General features: G+C 42.9%; 1 protein-coding gene across 1 annotated transcript in view; it reads left to right on the top strand.

Moving 5' to 3' along the window:
- The window catches only part of RSU1 (Ras suppressor protein 1), a 110,309-nt gene extending 96,882 nt beyond the window's left edge, over positions 1-13,427 (top strand). The window contains exon 9 of the mRNA XM_055805864.1: positions 12,955-13,427. Within this exon, the coding sequence (XP_055661839.1) occupies positions 12,955-13,057 (103 nt within the window). The 3' untranslated portion in view covers positions 13,058-13,427. The remainder of the gene's footprint in view (positions 1-12,954) is intronic.
- The last annotated feature ends 1,015 nt before the right edge of the window (positions 13,428-14,442 follow it).

Raw genomic sequence — 14,442 nt, 5'->3', positions numbered from 1 at the left:
CCGTGTGTAGATGATTTAAATAATAAAGAATACACTCTTTGATTGACATCGTAAAGCCGTGTTTGTTTTTGCACACTTTCCAAGATACACCTCAGTTGCTAACACTAATTACAACACAAATTATTATGAAACCTCTGTTGTAATTCTTAAGTAATCTAAAGGTCTTTATGCCTCCCAAGTCACTCTGGTCAGGAGGGAGCTGAAATAAGAAATGCAGGTGATTTCCAAGAAGACTATGATGAGACCCATCTCATGGGATAGCCTGTGCTGCGTGGTGTGCACTAGTGGATTTTCAGTTGTCAGGTGTGATTGCGATCTGATTGTATGACATTAAAGGCCAAACCTTGCACTCACTGAAATCAGAAGCAAAAATTGTATTGATTTTGTCGAAATCAATATCAGGCACCATGTTGCCATTGCATCTTGACAGACGTCAGGAGAGAAGAAAGCCTTTGTAAAGGCTCTATGTTCTTCACACTGTGGGCCTTGAAAGACGCTGGGAGCAACTTGGGAAGTTGTGTGGATTGGATGACATCAGAACTTACTGATGTCAGCATAATTGCTGTTTTCCAAAGGGGTGGTCAGCTTCTTGCTTTGCAAGAGGGCAGGAAGCCAGTGTAAAAATCTGCAGTGGAGTGCGGACAAGGATTCACACGGTGAGACTTCTTGTCTCACCCAGCTCATGCAGCATTATGGAACACAAATCTAGGAAAAATCCTGCTGTCAGGAAAGCATGAGTATATCCAGTTGGTTTCTGGTAGATGAAAGGAAGCCCAAACCTTTGCTCAGGGTGTTAATGATGTGAAAAAAAAAAATTGTGGTTTTCCTGTTGTTTCAGAACTGCCTCCAACTATAGGCAAGTTTGTTTTACAGAACAGAGCTTTAAGAAAGAGGACAAGCTAAAGAAGAAATGGTAAATATTCAAACAAATGTTAGTGTCTTGTGTAACCTCAGGAGCTGGTTCAGGTTGCTGATTGCTCAGTTTCAGTGTGGTCTGAGTAATGAAGAGCTGACTAGTAAGCCTAATTTGGTGTAATTCCCTGAGTACTCCTGAAGCATAGCAAACCCAGAAAGACTGTAATGAAAAATAGTAGAAAGGTAGCTGGGGGCTTAACTTATGATCTCCGCTCATTACAGTAAGCGACATTTTCATTGCAGTGCTACCATAAAGATTATTGGCTGCCACATAACATAGGTCCCACCTGAAATTATTCTGGAACAGCTTTGTTGGCATGGTAAAAGCCATGGAAAAGTGCCAAAGATTTGCTTAAAACCCAGTAATTGTTTGCCAAATATTAATGCTGCAATGTTTTGTTCAAAACTGGCTGGAAAATGAGGTGAATAGTCTGTATCATTTTATTACATGGCATCTATGTGACCATCTTTGGTCTTCAACAGTAGATATATAACTGGAAAACCATTGTATTTTTTTGCTTCCATAATGAAGTCTCTGGCTTTCAAAATTCCAGCATTTTAACATGAATGGTGACAATTAATTTGAAATTGGCTTTGAAACTCCTTTCTCCTTTGCATGCATGTGGACCTGTCTGAGCGCAACTCATCAGAGTGTCTGCAAGATTGACATTGTTGGCCTGTTTGTGCCAGTTTTGGCCAGGGGTACTTGAAAGGGCTGTATTTGGGAAGTGGAAAGAGATTTCATGAGGAAGGTGGCAAATCTCAGTGTTTGCATTGACCTGTTATGTGTGTTCAAAAATTGAATCCAAGAAGGCTCCCCTGGAACAGCCTTTCTGGAAAGACTCCAGACTCCAACATAAGCTGACTTAGGTGACTGGGTGAAACTGGATTGTCTGTGATGTGTAGCATTTCAGATGCGGTCCTTTCTGTGAAAAAGGTGAAGTGAGTTTCCTCATTTCTTTACCTTTTTCCTGGTAGTGCTCTTAAGCAGCTAAATCCAGTGAGCTGGAAGAGCCAGAGTATTCCTCCACTGACAGCAGCGAGCAGCTGCTCCGTACCCCTGTTCCCGCACCCTGCCAGTAGCAAGGCTAACCACAAATTAGCATGGCAGGAAGACAGGTGAGAGAGGTGGCCACATAAACACAGAGAGGACAAACCAGCCAGACTGCGTTTCTAGGAATCCACGTTCAGGGAAATCCCTGTCAGGGATCCCTCTGGTACCTGGCTCCCAAATTTTGATGTTTGAAGTATCCGGCCCCCAGACACAGCCTTACCAGCCTACAGCCCCTCAGCCTCCCTGAGGGCTGGACTCAGACCCTTGGTCTCTCTGGTACCCAGGGCTCGGTCCATCCTCGTGACCAGCTAGTCTGGGTTGAACTTTGCTGATGAGTCATGCATGCACGTTGTGACGCATGCTGTCCGAACAGGGAGCACACTCGCACAGAAAACAGTTAGAAACAGGGTTTAGGTAGGACAAAGTGGAAGTGATCTGGCTCAGAGCTTAGCCAAGCAAGTAAGCTGACCACCCTCCTGCTTGCACACCATTGGCCTCATTTATTCCCCACCTGATCCTCTTTCCATTTTCCTGCGCTTTTTCTCTGCCGTCCACGTTGATCCCTCCCTTCCACTCTCTTGGTCCTTCCCCTAAACACCTCATAGATCCTGTATAATCCTTAAATACTTCTGCTCAATCCCAAGTCTCCCCCTAAGCATCCCACAGTTATGCCCCCCTTACACAATGGTCCCCAGAGCTGGCACAGCCTTCCAGAAAGAGTTTCTTGTGTTGGCTCATGGCAGTGGGTTGTGTGGTGGAACTGGGGCTTAGTCCTTCACCTTTGAGGGTCTCGGGAGTGGCGATTCAGGGGAGTTAGGTTGGTTGGAGCTCCCCACCATGTCACTATGTCCCTTGTCACTGTTCAGTCTTTGTGTCTGTTTTGAGGAGCAGTTAGGTGTCTGGCCCCGTGGCCGATAGGGATGACGAAGGTCAGAGCCCTGGGAGAGGCATGGGAGCCAGCCCAGCAGAGCAGGGCAGCTATATAAACCCTGCGTGTGGAGAATTGGGGTCCCCAGAATGTGCTCGCTGCTACTGTGAGTGAAATCGGTCATCAGTGTGCAGCAGGGCAGGCTCTAACTCAGACACTTTTGCTTAAAAAAAAAAGAGAGAAAAAAAGAGACTCTGAGTATCAGTATTTCCCCAGAGTCCTGTCTATACATTTTTTTGGTACACTTTGTCTAGTTACTGGAAAAGAAATACATACCTGCCAGACATAGAATAACTTAAGGAAAGTTCCTTGGCTTGCACTTAGCTATTTTTACCCTCAGTTTTCCTTTCCTTTAATGTTAATTAGGTGCCCGGCAAAATGCATGTAGTACGTCAATAATAAAGATTATGTAAGGGGATTTATCTCAGCAGCAAGCCCCTTAGCGTAGTGTTCAAAAAGGAAAATGAACACTGGTTTACTTAAGCCCAAAGGACTCCATGTAGACAACAACACTGAAATAACGTAAGAATGAAGATGGCTGTGCTCAGCTGGCTCCAGGAAGGTATCTGTGCTGCATGTCGGTATGTTTGTGCACCGTGTTCGCTGCCCGTCCGGGGTTTATTTTGAGAGTGGGCAGGTAGCCCTGAACATGGTGCCAACAGCATGGTTTGGTGAAATGGAGCAGACTGTGGATTTATCTACTGCATGCTCATGGAATTTCAAATACATAAAGATAAGGGTTATGATGATACAGATGACTTCAGTAAACAGAACACACTTCTTTCTCACTTGAATGGTCTTTTTGCTTCTTGCTGGTGCATTTTTCTCTGCAGCCACCTGTGTTGGCTTCTGCCAAAGAAGCTGAGCCTGCTCGTGTAGATTTTGTGGCTCTTAATTTGTTTTGCTTCATTAGGTGGAAGATGTAATTTATTCTAGTGGATACCTCAGCCCTCAGAGTTTACAGCTGATGCTTGTATCTGGCACTAAATTGTTTTTTCTAGTCATATGTAAGAGGGAAAGCACCGTTTGATCTCTGAAAATAAAACAAGGGGGAAAATACTCCATTGCAGTCTGTGGGAATTCTCAGCCATGAGGACTTCAGGTTCTGACCGATGACGTTTCTCTGTGCCTGGGTTGGATCCAGGGACTGGTCTGCACTTGTAGGCTGAAACACTCACCAGTCCATTTGAAATGGAGCGCGAGAAGGGAGATCAGCCCTTCTGGATGTGCTTGAAGATACAAGTCCCAGGTGAGAAATTCTTCATGATTGAGATAATTTGCTAGGACTATGCAGGTGCAGAAAGGAATTGTTCTCTCCCTGGTGCTCTCAGGCTGCTGTCTCATTATACTGGGCTAGCTGGGGGTTGTTTTATCAGCATAATAGATTCTCTAGATGAAATCTGAATTTGTGTTTGTTTCTGTTTTTAAAGAAATAAACATAAGCACATCCTCTCCTTTCCGTCTTCATGAGTTCCGTGGAGGCCCCTCTTGTGTGTGTGTCTCTGGCTTTGTAACACAGCTGGAATTTTCAGTGCTAGGCTCCCTGAGCATTAGATAGGTCTGACTTTTAGAAAGCAGATACTGGTGTTCCGTGTGCTTTCAAAACCCTCCCTGCCAAAAGCCACATTTCTTCTAAGATCTTTCAAGTTGGATATGCAAAAATTAGCCAGTTTTGCAAATCTTGGTCTGTACATTTTCCTTTAAAAAAGACTTTTTTTTTTTTTTTTTTGCTAGGTTTCTATGAGCTTCCGACTGTGCTCCCCTAACAAGCATCACATTTAAAGTACTTGCTTCAAAAGGCTGCTAGCCTCAGAGAATATAAGAAGACTTTCTTTTATTACTGTGTATTAATTAAAGAAATGCCTAACACCTGCTTGGAATTCCTTTCTGGGAAAAAAAAAATAGTTCTTCTTAACATGCAAGATGGTGAGTTCAAAGAAGCAGGGAATAAATTAACCAGTTTAAGAGTGGACATGTCTGGCAGAATTAGAATTATCCAGCAATTGCCAGTCCTGTAGGAGAGCAGGTGTTTGTATATCATATTTACCTTGGCTAAATCTACCCACACAGACATGTCTGCCCCGAGGTGTCTCCTTGTACATCCAACTGAACTGTATTCCCTTTCTAACTGCTGTGTTTGGGCTGCCGAGTTATTGCGGCAAGGCTGATGATGCTGTTGTGAGGAGCACCACAGGGAGCTCCTGAGCTCTGGCCAGAGGTCCATCTGGTCAGGGGCCATCTCTGATAGTAACCTGTAGGGAAAGAGGGTAGGAAACATGGCACATAGAGGTTGAGTTTTTATCTTCTTCAGGTATATGGGACAGCAAATGTAGAGGGGAGAGCCTGGGCTTGAGGGATCTGGCAGAAGAGAGCTCTGTTGGGGAACTGAATGGTGAAGTGGCCAGTAGGAAACATGGGATGGGTGGGCTTATTTTGGAGGATGCATGTTCTACACAGTCGCTGAGACAGTGAGCTCCAGCACAGTTTTGGCAGAACAGGTTTTTTTTCTTATTTAGTTTTGGAGTGGTTTTAGGCAGGAATTTTCAGAAAGTCAGTGTTGGACTGCATGACTCAGCAGAGTCTGTAACGTAAGGTAGCTAACAGCTTGTGAGAGCGTGCAAAGTGGGGATGGAGAGGGAGTGGTTGCTTTGGGTGGACTTCATCTAGCATTTTAAAATATCTAAACGTGAGTGTCAGCTAGCTACCTACTGTCCACTGTGAAAATCGGTGAAGATGTGTAACAGAGTATAGCGACTAAGCACCTCACAGCAGACCCTTGTATTTGGTCACCCAAAAAGCTCTCTGCTCCACTGGCTTCATTAGCCAGATCTCCACAGACCGCAACATGGGCTTGGAGACCTAGCTTTCCACCTGTACTGAATCCTCTCGTTCTTATCTAATTCAGCCTTCGAAAAAAGACACTAGCTACAAAAAAAAACCAAAAAAAACCAAAAAAACCCACAACTAAACCAAGATGGGAAGATGTGATCAGTTTCCCTACAGAGTGCTTCTGGGGTTGAAGATCCCAGAGAGCACCTGAGGTGGTTAGGGATTTCTGGTGATGCAGAAAGTCTCTTTGAAAGCTGAAATGCAGAACTTGGGATTAGGAAAGGGGATGCCAGGGCAAACTCTGCGGGAACTTTGGGTTATGAAGATTAGTGGGGTGGGTGGAACAGGAAAATATAACATGTTGTTGTACTTCGGAGTGTCTTGGGGCTGGGCTGTGGTGTGTGGAGATTTGGGCAATCTGAAATATTAGGCATACCAGAGTGTGAGTGGGCAATACAGGAAGACAAACTGTTACAGACCTAAAAATACCGGAGCAGTTTTACAACACATGAAGAGCTGCAGGTTTAGTAGCCCAGAGGCTCTTGCGGCGGCGCAGGCATGCAGCACTGCCAGCGCCTGCCCCTTCGGCCAGCCAGCGCCGCTTCCATTTTGGAGCGTGAGCAGTGAGCTGGTATGCAGGCAGATGACAGGCCAAAGCTGAGTTTTTTTGAAGAAACTTGCAGAGAGCTTCAGATGATGAACATCTCTGACACTGCTGCCATCTGCTTTCAGAGCACTCGCAAACAAGGGGCAAAAAAATTAGCTGGATAAAATGAGTCACTCTGGTCTGTTCTTCTTTATTAAGAATCCTAAAACTGTAGCTTGCCATCCAAGTGTACAAGGAAAACAGATAACTGGTTTCACTTACCCATGTACTGTTCCTCTTAATTTAAATCATCTGACTTATGTCACAGAGGATAAAAAAAGTTATTGGTAAACTACCAAAATAATGTGGTATTTGCAAAGTAATTTTAACCCCCACTATTTTTCTTATTGGTACATTACTGGCAAATTAAATCCCAGTATCTGTCCTCTTCCTGGGAGATGTGGTTTGAGGAGGTGACACATTAGCAGCTCCCAGGGGAACAAAGGCCAGTCTCAGTAGCTCAGAGGAGACACCAGAGCACCAATAGGCTATGCAAAAACTGCCAGGGCAAAAGCATCTTGCAGTTAAGTGCTGGAGAATTGTAACTAATACAGGCTAGCCAGCACGTATCAGTCCTGCAAGCACTTCTTTCAGGGGTCTCTAGTGATACTGCCACTGATTCAGCCTTTCCTCTCTCCTGCTTCAGCAGCTGGGGCTGGGGACCGTGCTGTTGAGGTCACTGCAAATACATTGGAAGCAGCATCTGAGCATTAAATACCCACATGAACCTGAGCTTGAACTGTTGGAAAAGTGAGCAGTCCTGGAATGTTTCACCTTTGTTTCTCAGATTATCAGACATACCTGGAGGTGGTATCTCTAGAATTGTATTTAACTGTGCGTGTTCTTTTCGTACTGAGTATTCACCCTGTAGGTCTATTGCAGACATAAAGTGAGAGCGCTGTATTTTTTATGGTTCATTCTTGAAATCCTCTTTCAAAGTGCTTAAACTCCAGAAAATCAGCATGTGCATCAAATACTTTAATTCACTAGCTTACACAAGTTCACTGTTTTCATCTCTGGGAGCATGTAGCCTTCAGCTAGTGAGTGTTTTGTTGTACAAGAGAGAAAAAATTGGAGGCAATTGTGCTGAAGGTGGGTTTTGAAAGTGGCTCTTTTGGACTTCATAAATTTTAACTGTGGTTCTTTTTTACATTCAAAGATTTTGGTAGCAAGACTGTGTGCTTTCAAGTTATAAGGCTCTGTACCTGATCTTATGCTGTAAATTGCAACATTTAGCAATTTGTAGTTTAATTTAGAAGGATCACCTACTTTCCTAAATGCTTAAGTAATGTGGCAGGCTGTGGTTATTGATTCACTCTGAATTTATTACAAGAAAGCTGTATTCACTCTTTCCTCCTGGGAATGCCCCTCCTGAACTGCATGCTTGCTAGTGACAGCTCAGACCCCTGATACATAACCAAAGACCTTGCCTAATATCCTTGCAACTGCTCAGGGAATTTTTATTAAGTAAAAGCATCATTAAAGTAGACAGAATGATGAAGTTTAATGAGCATCTTTCTCACTTGATATTGTTAGTTTTGCTGCAGCAGCCATAGTGCTCACATTTGTTACTTCCAGTGGGGCAGATAGAGAATGCAGGGAGATTTCGTTCATGCTTATATTTGCATACAAAGAAACAATTCTGTTCATGGGAGATACTTGCTTTGAAAAATATATACAAGGAACAAAAGCAACTCGCCTAAGGGCTTTCTGCATTTTGCGTCTTGCATTTCTTTCCTCTTTCACTTTAACATAATGACAAGGCTGCATGCAATACTGTAGTTGCTAAGTCTACAAAGGTTCAGCAGTTTGTGAGCTGTGGTTATAACTACTAGCTTCTGACTGTTGCTGCAAACATCTCAAATATTTATTTGCACTCCAGATTTCATTTTTCAGCTGAGGTTTTGGTCTGCGAACTGTGTGTAGTGTCCTACGCACAGCTACACCAGCCCTGTGAACAGGTAATATTCCAAAGTACCCAGTGCGAAGGTGCTGCCATGAATATATTGTCGGCACTTACCTCACAAGTCTGCCTTGAAACAGTAGCCACAATCTACCTCGGTATTCCTTTCTTTGTTCGTGGAGACCATCTGCCTTTGCTAAGTGTCTGGTCATGCAGGCATGTATGTCAAGGTGCCATCTCCTAGTCCATTACCATCCATCAGCTGAGCTGTATAACCGTCTGTGTGCATGTCTTAAGCTGACCTCTGCTGAGGATGGTGTGTGAGTGTCTCTGCCTAACATGTTTGACTTTGCAGTGATGCCAGAGCAAAAAGCGTGTACACAGTTAGTACAGCTTGGCTGACAGACGGTGACATGCAAGCTGTAGTTTCTGTGGTTGTATCCTTCCAGTAGGTATCAAAATCATTAAGGACTATATATGTAAACTCCACATCTATTACATATAAAGGATTATAGGTTATCATATAATTCAGATAGTTGCTTCTCTGTGCATATCAGTTCCATTAGGCTTTTTCTCCTGTTTCTTTTTTATAATTATTTATTTATTTATTTTCTGATGTGTTTTTTTTTTTTTCCATGGGAGCTGTAAAAGTGGTGTCTGTTGTTGTACCAGAAGTTCATTGAAAATTGTGAATTCTCTTTTCCCTAGTGTAACAGAAGGCAAATTCTGTCCCAGAGGCATTATCGCAGTCATTATTGTATTTAAATGTTGTTGTGACACCATATGTCTCCTTGTGCTTGATGTGTGCAAACACAAGAGAGTCCCTGTCTGTGAAGGCTTGTATAATCTAAATACGCCTGATCCTTGCTCTTTGCGTAGCAGACTACTGTGATAGATTGTAAAGCACTTATCTTCAGTTGAGATAGCAGTGTGCAGCTGAAACTTCCTTGAAATGTTGCCAGAGAAACCTAAGTAGATATATTTGATTTATTTCAAACCTGATAATTATTTTCCTGGATGAAACTACTGTGCATGTGTTGATAGAAGTGGTTGGACATGAGAGTAAGTAAAAGGAATGTAAAAGTACTGCAGATGCCTGCAACTCACGCACATCCACTACTGCTAATGTATTTGCATGGGGTGGAGGGAACTGCTGGAGCAGCAATAGCACTGAATATTGTAAGGAGCAAATATCAAAGAAGAACTGCTACCAAAAACACAGGTCAGCTAGGATTTTTACTGCTTAATGCGTGCAGTGGCCACTGGACCTCGTTTCGCAGTCAAAAGGTGTTCCCCAAGTAGACCTCACCAGAACTCTGAAGTTCATTCAATACGTTCAACATTCAGTTTCTTCAAAAGCAGTTATGTAGTCAGTAGAATTCTCACCATACCCTTTCACTTCAGAAGCTGTTCACTGATCTGAGCACTGCCAGTCCACAAACTTGAACATTCGCACTGAGAAAGCAAGGAATGAGAGGCAGAATGAATGCTGCTAGTGTCATCTGAGAAAGTCATGTAAATTTTCCCAAGCAAAAAAGTGCAAAAAAACTGAGCAAAAAAAGGGTATGTAACACCTGAAAACTAGTAAAGCTGTTACAGTTCTCTTTGGGTTGACACTAACAGGACAAAGGAGTGATGGGGCGGCAGGAGGTGGAAAACAGGACAGTGACAGGGGACTTCTGTTCCCATCCATGAGGGTTTTTTTGTGCTCAGATACAGTGGATCAGTGGATTGTCTGTTAATTCAGCGCTTAAAGTCCCAAATGGAGACTTTCTTATTATATGAAAAAAACTTACATTCTAGTCCAACATAGCAGTATTTCTCTAGAGCCAAAACCCAACTTGAATATTAATTTAGTATTTAACTAATGGTGCTCACAGATTTGAGCATACATTTCCACTTCTCTGTTGCTAACTTCTCCAAGTTACAAAATCATTGCTGAGAGTGATTCAAATGCTGTGCTGCATATCGTTGAGAACAACATGCTGCTTGTTCCCTGACTTTCTACCCTGGATCTGTTTCTGATGGGACAGCCTCCTTGACTGGCACTTCTGTGCTCTTCCACAGTGACAGTATTTCCTGATACCGAAAGATCTCCTTCCATATCTTCTGTCCCTCAACTCACTTAACGCCTTCCAAAACAGGACAGTTATTTAGGATGGATATCTGATTAGTATGCATGCTGTGTACTTTGATAAAATATAGCCTTGTGCTGTTGTGGCTTTATCTCTTACGAAAAAAGAAAAATATGTGTATTGTAGCTAACAGTAAGCATGCAGTTATCGCAGAGGGTCAAGGCTCTCTGCATTCATCAGGAAATGGCATCTGATCCCTTGTTGACAGGAGGTGATGGCACACATAACATTTCAGTAAGGTGAAGTGATGTCGTAGTTTACAGTTGTATTTTCCTTGAGCAAGGCTGTTTTGGGTACAGTGCACCTTGACAGCAGCCTGCTTAGCAGCATCATGTTAAACTGCAGCTGCTGGGGAGGTAAAAGCGAGTGCTGCTTCTCCACCCCACCCTACAAGAAGCTCTGATCTTATTCTGCCATCCAAGAACCCCATAGCTGGAGTATCTTCCAGATACAGCAAAACAGAACTCGGAGCAGGCGGTAGCTTTTAACCTCCTGACACAGAGTAGAATAAAATAAACACCATGCCACCTCACACTGCTGTTGGAAGCAGCCTACAGCAATCATCTAGTCCAATTCAGGGCTGACCAAGTTAAAGCACATTATTAAGGGCATTCTCCAAATGTCTCTTAAACAGTGACAGGCTTGGGGCATCGACCACCTCTCTAGGAAGCCTGTTGCAGTGTTTGACCCCCCTCTCAGTAAAGAAATGCTTCCTAATGTCCCAGTCTAAACCTCCCCTGGTGCAGCTTTGAACCATTCCCTCGCATCCTCTCACTGGATCCCAAGGAGAAAAGCTCAACATTTCCCTCTCCATTTCCCCTCCTCAGGAAGCTGTAGAAAGCAATGTATGTTTTAGCTAAAATGTCTCTGTATCTGACATAAATAGACCCTCCATGGCCATGCCTTATAGCACAGTAATTCAAGAGTAATTCTGTTTGGATCCTTGTTCAATGTCTCTTATGTACAGTTGACTGCGTAGTCCGCCAGGCACTGTAGAAGAAGGAGGGCCCATCCTCTGCTGAAATCAGTTTCAGACAGCAAAGCAAAAGTCGTCACTGTAAATAAAGAGTCACTTTATCTCTGAGATACCTGCTCAGGGTAATACCCACTGCAGAACTGTACATCAGGTCGTGCTTTCTGGATAAACAACAGCCTATCATGAGTAACTAAGTCTGTCCTGACTTGACTAAGCGAAAGTAGCAAAAGGATTTGTGCCTGGTTCTTGTTTGCAGCAAGGGCAGGACGGACATGCAAGCTCCATACAAAGACTGCAGCAAGGGAGAACCCACGTGAGGGTGTGTGTGATGGACCAGCGCAGCTTGTATGCAGCAGCTGGGTCCTTCTGTGTGCCCCAGACACATGAAAATGCAGGACCCAGGTTCTGTGGCAACAGTGCTGGCAGCTACTCACCCAAATTTTGACACATCAAGAGGCAGTTCTAGGAAGACTCAGAGTTTCTCAACCCCAGGCCCCTGATCTGTCCAGTTTCTTGGCAGAGTTCACCAAAAGGTGGAGGTGCAGTTACACAGGGAAGGCTGTTGTGGGAACTGGTGCTGTTACCTTCTGCAGTAGCAGAATTCCTATCAAGTGGTAGAAGTTAGCATCTGACCTGACTGGCGGCAGTGTAGTACGGGATTGGGGCGGGCACTCACCAGCAGTGACCTGAAGGATTGGCAGGGGGACAGCTTTAGAGGGATTTCAGTGTCGGTGTCAGCATTGCCAGTGATCATACAGCTGAATGAGCAGGCACAAAGCTTGTCTCGGTTCCTTTCTAGATACACTGACGCCCCCGCAAAGCCCGTCTTCAAAAAGCACTTTATGTCAATAAGGGGAGTTAAGTTTGAGCTGTGTGTATTTTGGGTAGGTTTTTAATTTAGTTTAATCAGGATTACTCATAAATTATCTATTAATTACTATGTGATATTTAGCAAGATCCTCTCAGCCATGTAGTCTATTTAGCTTTGCTGTGAATGCTAGCCATCTTAATTGTAAGATACTTTGTCAACATTTAATCAGTGGTACTTACTAATGTGGCATTGATGTGTTGGTAGCTGTCCCAGTACTATCAATCATGTGTGAGCAGCGAAGGCGGGTGTGACACCATTGCTCTCTGTCACATTATCAAGCCCTTGGGTTTTCTGGTTAGGGATGATGCTCACTTAGCTCTAAGCGGGCACTCTATCTCTCCGGTTCAACCCAATTTTTGTCATTGTCGGCTTGAATACACATCCTTGCAGCCTTTTAAGCCTTAATCCCATAACTGTGCAATAAAGGTTGCTAGTTTCTGAAGGCAAAATGGCTTGCTCCTTCGCTGCTCTTGCGAAGGCCTGCTCTTCCCCATGTTACTCTCCGGATAAGTCGAGAAAAACGTAATACTAATGACTGCAGCATGAGATCCAATAGAAAATTCAGTGTTGAAACAAAATAAATATGACCTTCCTTTTTTTTTTATTTCTAGTAACTAGATGCATTGTTTAACATGCTGCAGAATAAAAGCCTGTGTTTAATGGTTGTATCACAAATATCTGTCTCATTTCCTTGCAGTCTGTATGGCAGACACATGCAGGCGAATCCTGAACCTCCAAAGAAGAACAATGACAAGTCAAAGAAGATCAGCCGTAAGCCTCTGGCAGCCAAGAACAAATAAGTCCCTGGTTCTGCCTCTGTTTTTATATCTTTTACATTGCTTTTGCATGTGCCTATAATATTCCTACGCATCTCCTGTTACTCATAAGAAAGCAGACACTAGAGGTAAAACCAATTTACTATGTATACTGCTTCAGAAGATCCTGCTTAAAGAATACAAAAATACATATTCTCTTAATTGTGGTCACATTTATGTAGCCATTTAATATAGCACTGTCAAACACATTTTAGCTTTTCTATTTATATGTATATTAATGTCCTTTCTTCACATGTATCACATCCTGTTAATATCAGGGGGGTTGCACCTATATTATACAATATTAAATTTCATATAATATTCCAAGTGATTTTAATAAAGCTCTTTATTTGTATTGTGTTTCACTTCTTTCAGTAGAACTTCTGAATAGCGCATTTCTTGAGGAACATATGTGGTTCTGTTTCCTGCAATGTATTAATGTCTTGTGTTAGGAATGTGATAGCGTTTTATCTGATACAAGTTAGTTAAGATGTAAAGCATTCTGTTCAAGGAGTGAAACATTTTAATCAGTTTGTATTTCTTTTTTATATTGCTGTGTCCTGCTTTTTTGCCTTGAAGGTTATTTTGAAATCAAGGAGTACGGGAAGGGAGAGAGGGAAGAAAAAAAAAAAAAAAAGTCTTTGTAAAGAGCTGCCAATTGCCAGCCTCAGTTTGCTCAGTTTGGAGGAAGAGAACTTTGTCATTTGAAGAAAACGGTATTTCTGCCAATTTTTTAAGTGCTTTTTGGGCAGAAAACCCAAATAATGTATTTAATCTCTGCTGAAGGTGCTTGTATTGAAGAGCTATTCCAAACGGCTTTTGAAAATGCCACAGGTTCTATATTTATCTGTACAAAGCTGGCACCACAACCAAGCTGAGAAGTCACAAATTGTTTAACATCTCAAATAGCTTCAGGTCTTACCAGTGGAGAAGAAAAACCTAAAATCTACAGACAGTGGTTTCCAAACAATTTTAGCCTTAGCAGAGCAAAAGGTAACCGGGAAACTCAAGGAGCAAGAACAGATACTCATACCTCAATCGCTCCTGTTGGGACCTTCCTGCCCTTGATTTCCAATTCCATGAATTTCATACCTGAGCAACCCGTTTCTGAGTTTTGACTGCCATCTGGACAGCAAGCCAGGAAGTATGCCCAGACTGCCGAAACAGGCCTGTTGTGTTCAATCAGAGAAGAAAAGGTTTTAAATATCTCATGCTAGGTGTACTTTCTAGAAAGGCCATTTTGTATCTGAAGACTTTTGTTATCAGCACCAGCCTTTCAATTGCATTTAGGATTACCCCAGCATTTAAGTAATACATGGTTGCCTTAGTCTGGGAATAAATGTATTGACGTGTATTTTGCAACAGATTTT

The sequence above is a fragment of the Falco peregrinus genome, chromosome 5 (assembly GCF_023634155.1).
Source record: "Falco peregrinus isolate bFalPer1 chromosome 5, bFalPer1.pri, whole genome shotgun sequence".
In the NCBI taxonomy this organism is placed as follows: Eukaryota; Metazoa; Chordata; class Aves; order Falconiformes; family Falconidae; genus Falco; species Falco peregrinus.
Note: the sequence above shows the minus strand (reverse complement) of the source record. Positions and strands in the feature narration are given on the sequence as shown.